At 44.5% G+C, this 18850-nt stretch overlaps 1 protein-coding gene across 2 annotated transcripts in view; it reads left to right on the top strand.

Moving 5' to 3' along the window:
- The first annotated feature begins 10294 nt into the window (after positions 1 to 10294).
- Positions 10295 to 18850, top strand: part of POLD2 (DNA polymerase delta 2, accessory subunit) — a 104521-nt gene continuing 95965 nt past the window's right edge. Inside the window, exons 1-2 of one of the 2 annotated variants that reach the window (XM_085872451.1) lie at positions 10295 to 10703; positions 15531 to 15652. In XM_085872451.1, the coding sequence (XP_085728577.1) occupies positions 10442 to 10703; positions 15531 to 15652 (384 nt within the window). In that variant the 5' untranslated portion in view covers positions 10295 to 10441. The remainder of the gene's footprint in view (positions 10704 to 15530; positions 15653 to 18850) is intronic. The other variant, XM_085872459.1, reaches the window with a different exon arrangement.

Here is an 18850-nt window from a genome sequence, read left to right as displayed (position 1 = left end):
GTGTAATTAGCCTTGAGAAGGACATGATGTGTAATTAGCCTTGAGAGGGACACGATGTGTAATTAGTCTTGAGAGGGACACGATGTGGAATTAGCCTTGAGAAGGACACGATGTGTAATTAGCCTTGAGAGGAACACGATGTGTAATTAGCCTTGAGAGGGACACGATGTGTAATTCATCTTGAGAGGGACACGATGTGTAATTAACCTTGAGAAGGACACGATGTGTAATTAACTTGAGAGGGACACGATGTGTAATTAATCTTGAGAAGGACACGATGTGGAATTAGCCTTGAGAGGGACACGATGTGTAATAATCTTGAAAGGGACACGATGTGTAATTAGCCTTGAGAGGGATACGATGTGTAATTAGCCTTGAGAAGGACATGATGTGTAATTAGCCTTGAGAGGGACACGATGTGTAATTAGTCTTGAGAGGGACACGATGTGGAATTAGCCTTGAGAAGGACACGATGTGTAATTAGCCTTGAGAGGAACACGATGTGTAATTAGCCTTGAGAGGGACACGATGTGTAATTCATCTTGAGAGGGACACGATGTGTAATTAACCTTGAGAAGGACACGATGTGTAATTAACTTGAGAGGGACACGATGTGTAATTAATCTTGAGAAGGACACGATGTGTAATTAGCCTTGAGAGGGACACGATGTGTAATTAATCTTGAGAGGGACACGATGTGTAATTAGCTTTGAGAGGGACACGATGTGTAATTAATCTTGAGAGGGACACGATGTGTAATTAATCTTGAGAAGGACACGATGTGTAATTAGCCTTGAGAGGGACACAATGTGTAATTAATCTTGAGAGGGACACGATGTGTAATTAGCCTTGAGAGACAACGATGTGTAATTAACCTTGAGAGGGACACGATGTGTAATTAATCTTGAGAGGGACACGATGTGTAATTAATCTTGAGAGGGACACGATGTGTAATTAATCTTGAGAGGGACACGATGTGTAATTAGCCTTGAGAGGGACACGATGTGTAATTAGCCTTGAGAGGGACACGATGTGTAATTAACCTTGAGAGGGACACGATGTGTAATTAATCTTGAGAGGGACACGATGTGTAATTAATCTTGAGAGGGACACGATGTGTAATTAACCTTGAGAGCGACACGATGTGTAATTAACCTTGAGAGGGACACGATGTGTAATTAACCTTGAGAGGGACAAGATGTGTAATTAGCCTTGAGAGGGACACGATGTGTAATTAACCTTGAGAGGGACACGATGTGTAATTAATCTTGAGAGGGACACGATGTGTAATTAACCTTGAGAGGGACACGATGTGTAATTAACCTTGAGAGGGACACGATGTGTAATTAATCTTGAGAGGGACACGATGTGTAATTAGCCTTGAGAGGGACACGATGTGTAATTAACCTTGAGAGGGACATGATGTGTAATTCATCTTGAGAGGGACACGATGTGTAATTAACCTTGAGAGGGAGACGATGTGTAATTAGCCTTGAGAGGGACATGATGTGTAATTAATCTTGAGAGGGACACGATGTGTAATTAACCTTGAGAGGGACACGATGTGTAATTAGCCTTGAGAGGGACACGATGTGTAATTAATCTTGAGAGGGACACGATGTGTAATTAGCCTTGAGAGGGACACGATGTGTAATTAACCTTGAGAGGAACACGATGTGTAATTAATCTTGAGAGGGACACGATGTGTAATTAATCTTGAGAGGGACACGATGTGTAATTAGCCTTGAGAGGGACACGATGTGTAATTAATCTTGAGAGGGACACGATGTGTAATTAATCTTGAGAAGGACACGATGTGTAATTAGCCTTGAGAGGGACACGATGTGTAATTAATCTTGAGAAGGACACGATGTGTAATTAATCTTGAGAGGGACACGATGTGGAATTAGCCTTGAGAAGGACACGATGTGTAATTAGCCTTGAGAGGAACACGATGTGTAATTAGCCTTGAGAGGGACACGATGTGTAATTCATCTTGAGAGGGACACGATGTGTAATTAACCTTGAGAAGGACACGATGTGTAATTAACTTGAGAGGGACACGATGTGTAATTAATCTTGAGAAGGACACGATGTGTAATTAGCCTTGAGAGGGACACGATGTGTAATTAATCTTGAGAGGGACACGATGTGTAATTAGCTTTGAGAGGGACACGATGTGTAATTAATCTTGAGAGGGACACGATGTGTAATTAATCTTGAGAAGGACACGATGTGTAATTAGCCTTGAGAGGGACACAATGTGTAATTAATCTTGAGAGGGACACGATGTGTAATTAGCCTTGAGAGACAACGATGTGTAATTAACCTTGAGAGGGACACGATGTGTAATTAATCTTGAGAGGGACACGATGTGTAATTAATCTTGAGAGGGACACGATGTGTAATTAATCTTGAGAGGGACACGATGTGTAATTAGCCTTGAGAGGGACACGATGTGTAATTAGCCTTGAGAGGGACACGATGTGTAATTAACCTTGAGAGGGACACGATGTGTAATTAATCTTGAGAGGGACACGATGTGTAATTAATCTTGAGAGGGACACGATGTGTAATTAACCTTGAGAGGGACACGATGTGTAATTAACCTTGAGAGGGACACGATGTGTAATTAACCTTGAGAGGGACAAGATGTGTAATTAGCCTTGAGAGGGACACGATGTGTAATTAACCTTGAGAGGGACACGATGTGTAATTAATCTTGAGAGGGACACGATGTGTAATTAACCTTGAGAGGGACACGATGTGTAATTAACCTTGAGAGGGACACGATGTGTAATTAATCTTGAGAGGGACACGATGTGTAATTAGCCTTGAGAGGGACACGATGTGTAATTAACCTTGAGAGGGACATGATGTGTAATTCATCTTGAGAGGGACACGATGTGTAATTAACCTTGAGAGGGAGACGATGTGTAATTAGCCTTGAGAGGGACATGATGTGTAATTAATCTTGAGAGGGACACGATGTGTAATTAACCTTGAGAGGGACACGATGTGTAATTAGCCTTGAGAGGGACACGATGTGTAATTAATCTTGAGAGGGACACGATGTGTAATTAGCCTTGAGAGGGACACGATGTGTAATTAACCTTGAGAGGAACACGATGTGTAATTAATCTTGAGAGGGACACGATGTGTAATTAATCTTGAGAGGGACACGATGTGTAATTAGCCTTGAGAGGGACACGATGTGTAATTAATCTTGAGAGGGACACGATGTGTAATTAATCTTGAGAAGGACACGATGTGTAATTAGCCTTGAGAGGGACACGATGTGTAATTAATCTTGAGAGTGACACGATGTGTAATTAGCTTTGAGAGGGACACGATGTGTAATTAATCTTGAGAGGGACACGATGTGTAATTAATCTTGAGAAGGACACGATGTGTAATTAGCCTTGAGAGGGACACGATGTGTAATTAATCTTGAGAGGGACACGATGTGTAATTAGCCTTGAGAGGGACACGATGTGTAATTAACCTTGAGAGGGACACGATGTGTAATTAATCTTGAGAGGGACACGATGTGTAATTAATCTTGAGAGGGACACGATGTGTAATTAATCTTGAGAGGGACACGATGTGTAATTAGCCTTGAGAGGGACACGATGTGTAATTAGCCTTGAGAGGGACACGATGTGTAATTAACCTTGAGAGGGACACGATGTGTAATTAATCTTGAGAGGGACACGATGTGTAATTAATCTTGAGAGGGACACGATGTGTAATTAATCTTGAGAGGGACACGATGTGTAATTAGCCTTGAGAGGGACACGATGTGTAATTAGCCTTGAGAGGGACACGATGTGTAATTAACCTTGAGAGGGACACGATGTGTAATTAATCTTGAGAGGGACACGATGTGTAATTAATCTTGAGAAGGACACGATGTGTAATTAACCTTGAGAGGGACACGATGTGTAATTAACCTTGAGAGGGACACGATGTGTAATTAACCTTGAGAGGGACACGATGTGTAATTAGCCTTGAGAGGGACACGATGTGTAATTAACCTTGAGAGGGACACGATGTGTAATTAATCTTGAGAGGGACACGATGTGTAATTAACCTTGAGAGGGACACGATGTGTAATTAACCTTGGGAGGGACACAATGTGTAATTAATCTTGAGAGGGACACGATGTGTAATTAGCCTTGAGAGGGACACGATGTGTAATTAACCTTGAGAGGGACACGATGTGTAATTAATCTTGAGAGGGACACGATGTGTAATTAACCTTGAGAGGGACACGATGTGTAATTAATCTTGAGAGGGATAGATGTGTAATTAACCTTGAGAGGGACACGATGTGTAATTAGCCTTGAGAGGGACATGATGTGTAATTAATCTTGAGAGGGACACGATGTGTAATTAACCTTGAGAGGGACACGATGTGTAATTAGCCTTGAGAGGGACACGATGTGTAATTAATCTTGAGAGGGACACGATGTGTAATTAGCCTTGAGAGGGACACGATGTGTAATTAGCCTTGAGAGGGACACGATGTGTAATTAACCTTGAGAGGGACACGATGTGTAATTAATCTTGAGAGGGACACGATGTGTAATTAATCTTGAGAGGGACACGATGTGTAATTAGCCTTGAGATGGACACGATGTGTAATTAATCTTGAGAGGGACACGATGTGTAATTAATCTTGAGAGGGACACGATGTGTAATTAATCTTGAGAGGGACACGATGTGTAATTAACCTTGAGAGGGACACGATGTGTAATTAATCTTGAGAGGGACACGATGTGTAATTAATCTTGAGAGGGACACGATGTGTAATTAATCTTGAGAAGGACACGATGTGTAATTAGCCTTGAGAGGGACACGATGTGTAATTAATCTTGAGAGGGACACGATGTGTAATTAGCCTTGAGAGGGACACGATGTGTAATTAACCTTGAGAGGGACACGATGTGTAATTAATCTTGAGAGGGACACGATGTGTAATTAAGCTTGAGAGGGACACGATGTGTAATTAATCTTGAGAGGGACACGATGTGTAATTAGCCTTGAGAGGGACACGATGTGTAATTAGCCTTGAGAGGGACACGATGTGTAATTAACCTTGAGAGGGACACGATGTGTAATTAATCTTGAGAGGGACACGATGTGTAATTAATCTTGAGAGGGACACGATGTGTAATTAATCGTGAGAGGGACACGATGTGTAATTAATCTTGAGAGGGACACGATGTGTAATTAATCTTGAGAGGGACACGATGTGTAATTAGCCTTGAGAGGGACACGATGTGTAATTAGCCTTGAGAGGGACACGATGTGTAATTAACCTTGAGAGGGACACGATGTGTAATTAACCTTGAGAGGGACACGATGTGTAATTAATCTTGAGAGGGACACGATGTGTAATTAATCTTGAGAGGGACACGATGTGTAATTAATCTTGAGAGGGACACGATGTGTAATTAGCCTTGAGAGGGACACGATGTGTAATTAGCCTTGAGAGGGACACGATGTGTAATTAATCTTGAGAGGGACACGATGTGTAATTAACCTTGAGAGGGACACGATGTGTAATTAATCTTGAGAGGGACACGATGTGTAATTAATCTTGAGAGGGACACGATGTGTAATTAATCTTGAGAGGGACACGATGTGTAATTAGCCTTGAGAGGGACACGATGTGTAATTAGCCTTGAGAGGGACACGATGTGTAATTAACCTTGAGAGGGACACGATGTGTAATTAACCTTGAGAGGGACACGATGTGTAATTAATCTTGAGAGGGACACGATGTGTAATTAACCTTGAGAGGGACACGATGTGTAATTAGCCTTGAGAGGGACAAGATGTGTAATTAATCTTGAGAGGGACACGATGTGTAATTAACCTTGAGAGGGACACGATGTGTAATTAGCCTTGAGAGGGACACGATGTGTAATTAATCTTGAGAGGGACACGATGTGTAATTAGCCTTGAGAGGGACACGATGTGTAATTAACCTTGAGAGGGACACGATGTGTAATTAATCTTGAGAGGGACACGATGTGTAATTAATCTTGAGAGGGACACGATGTGTAATTAGCCTTGAGAGGGACACGATGTGTAATTAACCTTGAGAGGGACACGATGTGTAATTAATCTTGAGAGGGACATGATGTGTAATTAACCTTGAGAGGGACACGATGTGTAATTAATCTTGAGAGGGACACGATGTGTAATTAACCTTGAGAGGGACACGATGTGTAATTAACCTTGAGAGGGACACGATGTGTAATTAATCTTGAGAGGGACACGATGTGTAATTAAACTTGAGAGGGACACGATGTGTAATTAATCTTGAGAAGGACACGATGTGTAATTAGCCTTGAGAGGGACACGATGTGTAATTAATCTTGAGAGGGACACGATGTGTAATTAGCCTTGAGAGGGACACGATGTGTAATTAACCTTGAGAGGGAAACGATGTGTAATTAATCTTGAGAGGGACACGATGTGTAATTAATCTTGAGAGGGACACGATGTGTAATTAATCTTGAGAGGGACACGATGTGTAATTAGCCTTGAGAGGGACACGATGTGTAATTAACCTTGAGAGGGACACGATGTGTAATTAATCTTGAGAGGGACACGATGTGTAATTAACCTTGAGAGGGACACGATGTGTAATTAATCTTGAGAGGGACACGATGTGTAATTAACCTTGAGAGGGACACGATGTGTAATTAGCCTTGAGAGGGACATGATGTGTAATTAATCTTGAGAGGGACACGATGTGTAATTAACCTTGAGAGGGACACGATGTGTAATTAGCCTTGAGAGGGACACGATGTGTAATTAATCTTGAGAGGGACACGATGTGTAATTAGCCTTGAGAGGGACACGATGTGTAATTAACCTTGAGAGGGACACGATGTGTAATTAATCTTGAGAGGGACACGATGTGTAATTAGCCTTGAGAGGGACACGATGTGTAATTAACCTTGAGAGGGACACGATGTGTAATTAATCTTGAGAGGGACACGATGCGTAATTAACCTTGAGAGGGACACGATGTGTAATTAAGCTTGAGAGGGACATGATGTGTAATTAACCTTGAGAGGGACATGATGTGTAATTAGCCTTGAGAGGGACATGATGTGTAATTAATCTTGAGAGGGACACGTTGTGTAAATTAACCTTGAGAGGGACACGATGTGTAATTAGCCTTGAGAGGGACACGATGTGTAATTAATCTTGAGACGGACACGATGTGTAATTAGCCTTGAGAGGGACACGATGTGTAATTAACCTTGAGAGGGACACGATGTGTAATTAACCTTGAGAGGGACACGATGTGTAATTAACCTTGAGAGGGACACGATGTGTAATTAGCCTTGAGAGGTACACGATGTGTAATTAATCTTGAGAGGGACACGATGTGTAATTAATCTTGAGAAGGACACGATGTGTAATTAGCCTTGAGAGGGACACGATGTGTAATTAATCTTGAGAGGGACACGATGTGTAATTAGCTTTGAGAGGGACACGATGTGTAATTAATCTTGAGAGGGACACGATGTGTAATTAATCTTGAGAAGGACACGATGTGTAATTAGCCTTGAGAGGGACACGATGTGTAATTAATCTTGAGAGGGACACGATGTGTAATTAGTCTTGAGAGGGACACGATGTGTAATTAACCTTGAGAGGGACACGATGTGTAATTAATCTTGAGAGGGACACGATGTGTAATTAATCTTGAGAGGGACACGATGTGTAATTAATCTTGAGAGGGACACGATGTGTAATTAGCCTTGAGAGGGACACGATGTGTAATTAGCCTTGAGAGGGACACGATGTGTAATTAACCTTGAGAGGGACACGATGTGTAATTAATCTTGAGAGGGACACGATGTGTAATTAATCTTGAGAGGGACACGATGTGTAATTAATCTTGAGAGGGACACGATGTGTAATTAATCTTGAGAGGGACACGATGTGTAATTAGCCTTGAGAGGGACACGATGTGTTATTAGCCTTGAGAGGGACACGATGTGTAATTAACCTTGAGAGGGACACGATGTGTAATTAATCTTGAGAGGGACACGATGTGTAATTAACCTTGAGAGGGACACGATGTGTAATTAACCTTGAGAGGGACACGATGTGTAATTAATCTTGAGAGGGACACGATGTGTAATTATCCTTGAGAGGGACACGATGTGTAATTAACCTTGAGAGGGACACGATGTGTAATTAATCTTGAGAGGGACATGATGTGTAATTAACCTTGAGAGGGACACGATGTGTAATTAAGCTTGAGAGGGACACGATGTGTAATTAACCTTGAGAGGGACATGATGTGTAATTAGCCTTGAGAGGGACAAGATGTGTAATTAATCTTGAGAGGGACACGATGTGTAATTAACCTTGAGAGGGACACGATGTGTAATTAGCCTTGAGAGGGACACGATGTGTAATTAATCTTGAGAGGGACACGATGTGTAATTAGCCTTGAGAGGGACACGATGTGTAATTAACCTTGAGAGGGACACGATGTGTAATTAATCTTGAGAGGGACACGATGTGTAATTAATCTTGAGAGGGACACGATGTGTAATTAGCCTTGAGAGGGACACGATGTGTAATTAATCTTGAGAGGGACACGATGTGTAATTAATCTTGAGAAGGACATGATGTGTAATTAGCCTTGAGAGGGACACGATGTGTAATTAATCTTGAGAGGGACACGATGTGTAATTTGCTTTGAGAGGGACACGATGTGTAATTAATCTTGAGAGGGACACGATGTGTAATTAATCTTGAGAAGGACACGATGTGTAATTAGCCTTGAGAGGGACACGATGTGTAATTAATCTTGAGAGGGACACGATGTGTAATTAGCCTTGAGAGGGACACGATGTGTAATTAACCTTGAGAGGGACACGATGTGTAATTAATCTTGAGAGGGACACGATGTGTAATTAATCTTGAGAGGGACACGATGTGTAATTAATCTTGAGAGGGACACGATGTGTAATTACCTTGAGAGGGACACGATGTGTAATTAGCCTTGAGAGGGACACGATGTGTAATTAGCCTTGAGAGGGACACGATGTGTAATTAACCTTGAGAGGGACACGATGTGTAATTAATCTTGAGAGGGACACGATGTGTAATTAATCTTGAGAGGGCAAAGATGTGTCATTAACCTTGAGAGGGACACGATGTGTAATTAGCCTTGAGAGGGACACGATGTGTAATTAACCTTGAGAGGGACACGATGTGTTATTAGCCTTGAGAGGGACATGATGTGTAATAAACTTGAGAGGGACACGATGTGTAATTTACCTTGAGAGGGACACGATGTGTAATTAGCCTTGAGAGGGACACGATGTGTAATTAATCTTGAGAGGGACACGATGTGTAATTAACCTTGAGAGGGACACTATGTGTAATTAATCTTGAGAGGGACACGATGTGTAATTAACCTTGAGAGGGACACGATGTGTAATTAACCTTGAGAGGGACACGATGTGTAATTGACCTTGAGAGGGACACGATGTGTAATTGACCTTGAGAGGGACACGATGTGTAATTAACCTTGAGAGGGACACGATGTGTAATTAACCTTGAGAGGAACACGATGTGTAATTAAGCTTGAGAGGGACACGATGTGTAATTAACCTTGAGAGGGACACGATGTGTAATTAACCTTGAGAGGGACACGATGTGTAATTAACCTTGAGAGGGACACGATGTGTAATTAACCTTGAGAGGGACACGATGTGTAATTAACCTTGAGAGGAACACGATGTGTAATTAACCTTGAGAGGGACACGATGTGTAATTAACCTTGAGAGGGACACGATGTGTAATTAACCTTGAGAGGGACACGATGTGTAATTAACCTTGAGAGGGACACGATGTGTAATTAACCTTGAGAGGGACACGTGTTGGAATCGGGGCCTTCATTGTGGTTTGTTTTCCGAAGAGAAAAGCAGATCGGAAACGTTTTCCAAATCTCGTGGGATATCCATATCGGGTTCTGGATTGTTTTATTGTTTCATTGTTTTTTTTTTCAAGGTCTTTCACTCTTCGTTTCCTCAACACCGGTAATTCTAATCTTGGGAGTTTATTATTAAGCTCGACTGCAGGCATTTCCATTTTACCTTTTCCAATTTTATTCCTCTCGCTGAACTTCACATTAAGAAAGCGAAGATGAAAATTATTTTTTTTTTATTTTACCTCCATTTGTTTCATGCATGAATTTCGGTCTTCGTCGGCTCGAGGAACAGCTTCGGTAAATTAATAAACAAAAACGTTTGTCTTCTTGTGGTTTCATGTGGCGGGAAAAAGTGAACGTCGGGTCCGCGCGGTTTGTCGCTCGTCAGGGTACTCGATCCTCGTCCACGTCGCCGCTCGATCCTCGTCCGCTACGTGTCATCGCGCACGGATCGGCAGAATGTTTTCGGACCGTGCCGCCAAGTCGGGTGGCCCGGATCCCGGCCCGGAAGGACAGACGATCCATCGAGCCGAGACCCGGAGCCCGGTTCGGGGATCCCGCTTCGTCGTGTCCCGACGCTCGTTCTGCCGTCCGTACGCACACCTGTACGCCGTGCGCTTGGCACTCATGCGGCCCGTGCTCGCGTCAAGCGCCCGCACCACGTGGGGTCAGTTCCTCGATCCCAATTACATTCCTTCAGCCGAATGGTGTCGAACTGGAGGTGGAATGACTCTCTGACCTTGTACCTGTCGCCCTCTCGACTCCCCCCCCCCCCAAATGACCCGACACCTGGTTTAGTCGGTCGTTATCCTCCCCTCTCCTCCGTTCCTTCATTCCTCCGTCGGGGATTCCCCTTTGTTTACGGATGTGACGTCACTCATTAGGGGTACCGCATGATCTGGCGGGAAAGAAGGGAGGAAGGGACCCTGGGGTGGGGTCAAAAGGTCAAATTCTGATAAATGCTTTTCGGGGAACATTCTGGACATTTCTTTTAATGAAACTTTGTATGTGGAGTCAACATTGGGAGAAGCATGAAATATGTAACGATTTTTTTTTGATTTGACCCCAGGTTCATGCCATGACCCATGGGGTGGGGACTTGGGCTCACGGGGTTGAAAGCCACTTCTCTTTCTGGAGGTGTCCGATGAAATTTTAACTCCAAACACCCTTTTGGAACAATTGGTACATCCAGCAACTGCGCTCCGAGATTGGCAAAATGAGTGCCAGCGAACTGGTATCTGTGTCGGAGTGGTGACCCGTCCAGGATTGTGCCCAATAGCCATGGAGACTGCTTAAACAGCATCAACGCTCTGCACAGCCCACAGAGGATGGTCCCAATCTCCTCCTCCTCCACCACCCATAAAATTACCATTATTTCATATAAAGCTTAACTCCAAAAATTACAAGTGCAGTTTATCTGATAAGATTCTTAAGTGGACTTTGTTGGAAAACCTGTCTCCCGTAAGCTGTCTGTTAAACCACGTGACCAAAACAATGACGTCACCATGGTATCTCTCACTCTGTGGAACCGACTCCATGTCTTTTGCTGTCACGTTGCTGTTCCTCGAGCCTTTCAAAAGTCCCCCCCCTCCCGCTCTCCGCCGTACCCACCCCCACCTCTTACTCTGCCATACCACCTCCCCACCATATCCCCCACCACCCACTTTCTGTAGGACGCCCCCCACCCCCAAAGCCCACGCTCTCTGTCGTACCCACTCCCACCCCTTACTCTGCCATACCCCTCCCCACCATATCACCCCCACCACCCGCTTTCTGTAGGACGCCCCCCCGCCACCCCCAAACCCCCCGCTCTCTGTCGTACCTCCCCCACCCCACTCTCTGCTGTACTCCTACAGTGCCCGCTCTCTGACATGTCCCCCCAACCTGCTCTTTACGGTTCCCATGTACCTCAATCGTAAAAACCTCACGCGCCTCAACCGTGTAGACCTCAAGCTCCTCAACCGTGCAGACTTCACATTCCTCAACCTTGCAGCCCTGACGCCCCTCAACCGTGCAGGCCTCACGTCCCTCAACCGTGCAGGCTTCACGCCCCTCAACCGTGCAGGCCTCACGCCCCTCAACCGTGCAGGCCTCACGCCCCTCAACCGTGCAGGCCTCACGCCCCTCAACCGTGCAGGCCTCACGCCCCTCAACCGTGCAGGCCTCACGCCCCTCAACCGTGCAGGCCTCACGCCCCTCAACCGTGCAGGCCTCGCGCCCCTCAACCGTGCAGGCCTCGCGCCCCTCCACCGTGCAGGCCTCGCGCCCCTCAACCGTGCAGGCCTCGCGCCCCTCAACCGTGCAGGCCTCGCGCCCCTCAACCGTGCAGGCCTCGCGCCCCTCAACCGTGCAGGCCTCGCGCCCCTCAACCGTGCAGAACGCGCCCCTCAACCGTGCAGGCCTCGCGCCCCTCAACCGTGCAGGCCTCGCGCCCCTCAACCGTGCAGGCCTCGCGCCCCTCAACCGTGCAGGCCTCGCGCCCCTCAACCGTGCAGGCCTCGCACCCCTCAACGGTGCAGGCCTCACGCCCCTCAACGGTGCAGGCCTCACGCCCCTCAACGGTGCAGGCCTCACGCCCCTCAACGGTGCAGGCCTCACGCCCCTCAACCGTGCTGGCCTCACGCCCCTCAACCGTGCAGGCCTCACGCCCCATCAACCATGCAGGCCTCACGCCCCTCAACCTACAAGCCTCACGCCCTCAACCGTGCAGGCCTCACGCCCCTCAACCATGCAGGCCTCACGCCCCTCAACCTACAAGCCTCACGCCCTCAACCGTGCAGGCCTCGCCCCTCAACCCTGCATACCTCACGTCCCTCAATCATACAAACCTCACTTGGTTGCCTCAAAATGGACCTTCCATTCCAGCTTTTGTATTCCGATCCATCGACATGACCTCTCGTATTCCCCTTTCATTCCCTCGCAGCAGCTTTTACGGTTTTTCACCTGCACCTGCCGTATGTAGAAAATGCTAAATGCAAACACCTGTAATAATCAACACCTCTGCCAAGAACTCTTTCCATGTTCCATTTTGCGTGTCAACCATCCAAAAAGCAACCTTCTACCATCACTGGCCAGCCTTTTCTGAGATGCCTGTTCCAAGGTGGCGTTTAGGTGTAAATGAGCCATCGTATTGCAAACCACTACTTTGTAGTAGTTTTGAAATACCATGACTTTGCATCCAAAAAGCAACATCAACAATACCTCATCTAGCTTCTCAACAAAACCGTGTTGCTTCCTCGTGCGACTCTTAAATTTCTCCTGACTTTTGTCTTTCAACTTGTCTTTGGGGTTTGGTTGTTTTATTTATTTATCTTCATTAAACCCAATTTTGTTGACAGAAGGAAATTAGTACAATGCAACAATGGGGGTTTCCCCTGCTTTAACATGTTGCTGGAAGCATTCCAAGAAAAATTTTAACCCAAGAGGAGTGTTGGAGGGTGAGGGCGAGTTGTGGTGTTAATTGTGAATTTTGTTGGCAATGGTCTCAGGAATTGGACCATTATTGTCTTTCCCCTTCAGCCAAAAATTATCCCTTTTTGAGGAATTGCATCATGTGGCTTCATCTTTGTTTCTGCTACAAATGAGAGATGACGTGTACCTGTACAACCTGGTTTAATCGAAGCATGTCGTTTGACAACTTGAATTATTGATCAGTTTCTTTTCTTTAACACCAATTTTCTTTGAGCAAGCAAAGTTATGCTGGTGGCTACTTATTTTATTTTTGTGTGCAAGGTTGAGGCTTGTGGAGCAGCTAAAATATGGAACGGATCAGGATGTAACAGCACAAAAGGAACAGCAGAAAGAGAGCGCGGAAACACCAACAGCAGGTTTGAGGGACAAAATAGAGGGATACTTGGAGAAATAATGAGGGATGTGGGGAACCATGAGAGCTCGGGGAGGACGCATGCGGTGGGCAAGATGGATGCAGCGGCAAACTCTCAAGGTCTCGAGGAAATTTTCTTTTCAACACATTGGAATTGTCAGATGAATACCTGCAAGGGGACGACACTTGAACAACACGGAACCACATCTAATCACATTTAGCATTGCGTATCAGTACTGCAAAGAATGGAGAATATCAGCTGTAAATTGGGAATTTTGCTTTTGTATAATCGATCTCGGCAAGCAGCAGCCTCTTCACTCTCTGCAGATCTGGATAAAATCACAAGCCGGTCTAACACGTGGAACATGTCTTTCAATCCTGACAAATCTCACACTCTCACTTTGTCTCTCCGAAAGGACTGTCTGGAACCCCCCCCCCCCCCCATCGACTTCCTCGACAATCCTCTTGAAGAAGTTCTTTCATTCAAACTTCTGGGTCTCACTATCTGCCATGATCTTTCCTGGGAAAGCCACATTTCCAAGCTGGTCTCCAAAGGCAGTCGCCGACTGGGCATCCTGCATCGTGCAGAGTCCTTCCTTGGCACAACTGAGCTCCTGACCACATACAAAGCTTTTGTCCGCAGCCCGATGGAGGACTGCTCTCCCTTCTGGGCTGGTGCTATCGCCTCTCACCTTTCTTGGCTTCACGCTGCGGAAAATGAGGCATTTAAGATCATTGGTATCTCCTGCGATGAGGCCGAGTCTTTGGGTCTCTCACTCTCTCATCACAGGCAGGTCGGTGGTCTTTCTCTCTTCTACCGTCTCCTCTCCGGCCTCGCCCCCTTCCCCCCACTCTGTCTGCTCTATGTTCCCCCCATATTTCCGCAGGGCACTCAAGGTCTGCCAGCAACCCCCTTCTGGTAAAACTACCAAAATCAAGAATCACTGCTCACCTTCACTCTTTCATTTCTCTTTATTTTTCCCGCCTTTGGAACAAACTCCCACACTCTCTTCAATCTCACTCTTCCCTTCAGGTCTTCAAAACAGCTGTTCACCACCATCTTCCCCCATCCAAAACCATGATCTTTTCTACCCCCATTAATCCACCCCAAACCCACCTCCTTCAAATTCCCTGCTTTCCTTCCTGAAAGTTCCCTGTCGTGTGAGGACCTGAAAGTCCCTGTCCTGTCCATCTTGTTTACCCTGTGTATCCCGCTCCATCCCTCTCCCTTCCACAGATCTCCTAATGTCTCTGTCCCCCACTCTTTTTTTCCTTCCCTCTCCCGTCCCTCTTGTCTCCTGCTCCCCTTTGTTGTACATTCTGTGTGTTATCTCTCATACGAGCCTCGACATTGTATACCAAAAAAAATGTCTTGCAGAAGTGCAATCAAAATTAAATTAATGTGTTGTCGAAGCAGTGAAAAATGGCACCATTGGACCTCAGGATTGTTAATGGTAGAACTTTGTCTTTAAACTTTTAATACAATCACTGAGACATTTAAATCTCCTCATCCACTTAGATAGCCCTTTATACTCGAAGCTATAGATGCATTTATCTCTATCCGACATAAATATATATTTTCCATTAAAAATGATGGTAAGCTTGAAATTATTTAAAGTGGTGATTGAGTTACATTGTCAGGCTCATTTCAGTATATGGTAATGTTTCCCTGTCAACTAATATGACCTGTAATCTCAAATTGCTTCTGTCTCCAATCCTTGTTAGGTTCTGATTTGGATATCAAGAAGATGTTTGAACTTCAGGTTGGTGTTCGATGCTGTGTGATTGGCACGATGTACAAGCACATGGAACTTCGACCCTCGATCCTCAAAGAGATCAGCGGAGAGGTCAGCATAGCGTAATTTAACTTCACTTCAGCATTGGAGAACGATAACAATACAACAAACGTTTTCCCACCATTTTCCCCTTTTGGGGGGTTGGACGAACTTTGCCATTCCTCCATACAGATTTATCCGTCGCGTCTGTTTCGTGCAAACCTAAACATTCCATATCTTTATTTGGCATCTTCAAGCCATAACTTTTTAGGATGTCTCTCATCTTTCTTCTTTTGACCTCGTGCTTTATTGCTCTTTCCTGTTTCATCCCCTCAAATTTGTTGGACAGGACCAATGACCATCTCATCCAATTCTTCTCTTTAGGACTTGTTCACTAGTATCGATTTTTTTATTTATTTATTTATTTTTAATCTCTTCATAATTTCTGAGCTCGGAATTCTTTCTTTCACAAACGATCCATTCATCCATCATGTCATTCTCATCTCGATTCTTTACATTATTTCCCCGTGCACGCAAAGCGATAAGTGGAGTTAAGTAATTGGTTCATGTCCGTCCGACTGTCTGTCTTAACATTTCATGATCGTCAGTTTATAATTGAGCAAAAACTGATTTAAATTTAATGTTACATTTTGGACATGAATCGGAACATGAATAAGAAGACAAGTTTGCTGTTTAACCGTTCTTTGTCTCTGAATATGTCCCGATCACACGTGCTCAGCGAGGAGTGAGATAATTATTTTACTCTGTCTACCTCCCTGGCAGTCAAACAAAATTGTAAATAATTCCAAACAGAAACTTACTGTTTTCATGATGTCATAAAGGACACAAACAACATGCACAAAGATCAATGTAACGTGTTAGATATTATGATGTAATCGACACGAGATAAAACAGTGGGAAAATCCGGAATTTATTGATACATCTTTAAACCTCTTTAAACCTTCATTTAAATTTAATTATATACTTGAACACTGTAGAAAACAAATCGCCTTCATAAAACTTCCAAAAAGCATGTGACTTCAAAAAACCATGTGATATATATATATATATATATATATATATATATATATATATATATATATATATATATATATATATATATATATATATATATATATAGATATATATATAGATATATATATATATATATATATATATATATATAGATATATATATATATATATAGATATATATATATATATATATATAGATATATATATATATATATATAGATATATATATATATATATATATATATATATATATATATATATATATATATATATATATATATATATATATATATATATACGGCCATGGGTACCGAGTGTATTATGAGGGAGGTAATCCCTGTTTCTCCTCGGAAGAGCCGGACCTGGGGCCACCACTCACAATAAAACTTCGTGGTACAGTGGGTTGCTTTACAACCACGAACGCCAATCGGTTAACCACGAGTTAGTGTCCACCATCTGATTTTGCTGTTTATCTATAGGTCACGTGGCTTCCTGAACGGGGTACACACCCTCATCAAAGCACCAATCTTATCTTGATTCAATCTTAATTATGGCGGCCGAGGGTTTAATCCCTGGTGCGTGCCGACTGATGGGTTAATTAGTTTGGTAATTACCTCCCAGTCTATCTCGGTTCGGACAATGCTGGATAAATGGAAGGAAAGGACGAGCACGGACAGGTTGAAACGTCAACAAGGAATTTATTAACAAGGGGAAAAATAAATAAACAGAAGAACTTTTTATTTCCTTGTGGTGAAAATAAGTAAATTCAAATCAATCAAAATAATCGAAAGCAAATAAAGAATTAATCAGGCATTGATAGAAAAACAGACAAAGAGCAGATGCTTCTCACTATGCCTTACATAACGATTAAACACGAGACAAGGGTACTCAGCAGATCATTCAGGGGGAGAGAAATCCGGTCTCGCTTACCAAGGAAGAAGTCATGGTGCGTCAAATAAAATGTCCCGAAATGTGTGTGCGTGCCTTGGTCTGTTGGCAGTGCCCTGCTTCGCCGTGCACCCACCCGCAAGCAGGCTTGAACACCAATCGACGTCACGTCGTCACCCCCAGGAACCAGGGACACCAAGAATCAGGTACACCAAGAGCAGCTCTCGAGCAGAACCAGCATTAATGGTCCAAGCATCACTCACCGTCAGGAGCCACAACCAACGGACAGCTGTGAGGAACTGTGAGGCGCTATGAGGCGCTGTGAGAAGCTGGAAAGCGCTGAGGTGCTGTGAGAAGCTGGAAAGTGCTGAGGCGCTGTAAGGCTGCAAGGCCTTCACCAACTCTCACAAATTAAACTGTCGCCAGCTCACCAACCGTCTGACTGGAACTGACTGGAGCTGAAGATAGCCGTCACCCAGCTGTCACAAACTATCACAAACTGTCGCCCTGTCCATTTTATAGGCGGCCAGTGTGGGAGGAGCCTCAAGCAGACTTCAGCCAAATCCACCTTGCCTCTTGGCACATCGTTGTATATGACAAAACTGCCAATCCCGCGACCATTGATTCCTTACCAGAGCAATAAGCAACCCAAAATCAGCACAGGCCTGGCTTACGATGCCATGTTTATGGTGCTGGATGAACCGCAGAAAGCAGCCATTTGCCAAAATTACCGAGCGAAAACGTGAAGCGCTCACAAAACGTCAACGGGCAATTATCACCTCAATGTTCAGCCCAATATGAAAAAGAGCCAGTTCATGTCCATGGAGCTGCTGAACGTGGTGTCAAGCATCGATGGAATAAGGTGGGTGTCAACGTCAGTGAAAGAGGTGGGAGTTGAACGGCGATCGAAAATAGGTGGGTGAGGTAATTGATCCACAGTCGTATTTGACTGTCGGAATAACTGCTAAGCAAAAGCCCACGGTGTGCTCAATTGAATGTCCTGTAAGTCCAAGGTGTAAATAAATCGACCACCTCCAAGCCATTGTGTCCTGATGGAAAGGGGGTAGACGAGCCTCCGCTGGGCTGACGGCTATCTCGCCGTTATGCTTGGTTGTTCTCTATCTCGAACCCGACCCGGTCTCGAATCTCTCCTATCGAAAAAACTATCTCGAACCTCTCCACCTCGTGTGGTCTTCAAGTTGTTCGGACCCAGGCTCCAGCGAGAGCGAGCTGGATCCAATCGCCATGAGCCGTGATCCTTCCCGAGCTCCCGCGAATCCTCCCGCGCTTTTCAACACGTGCTGGTGAGACGAGGCGCCGATCCTTCCCGTCAATGCGTCGCTTCCCC

This window comes from Eptatretus burgeri, chromosome 1, assembly GCF_056783735.1.
Source record: "Eptatretus burgeri isolate ZD-2024b chromosome 1, Ebu_testis_v1, whole genome shotgun sequence".
Taxonomy (NCBI): Eukaryota; Metazoa; Chordata; class Myxini; order Myxiniformes; family Myxinidae; genus Eptatretus; species Eptatretus burgeri.
Note: the sequence above shows the minus strand (reverse complement) of the source record. Positions and strands in the feature narration are given on the sequence as shown.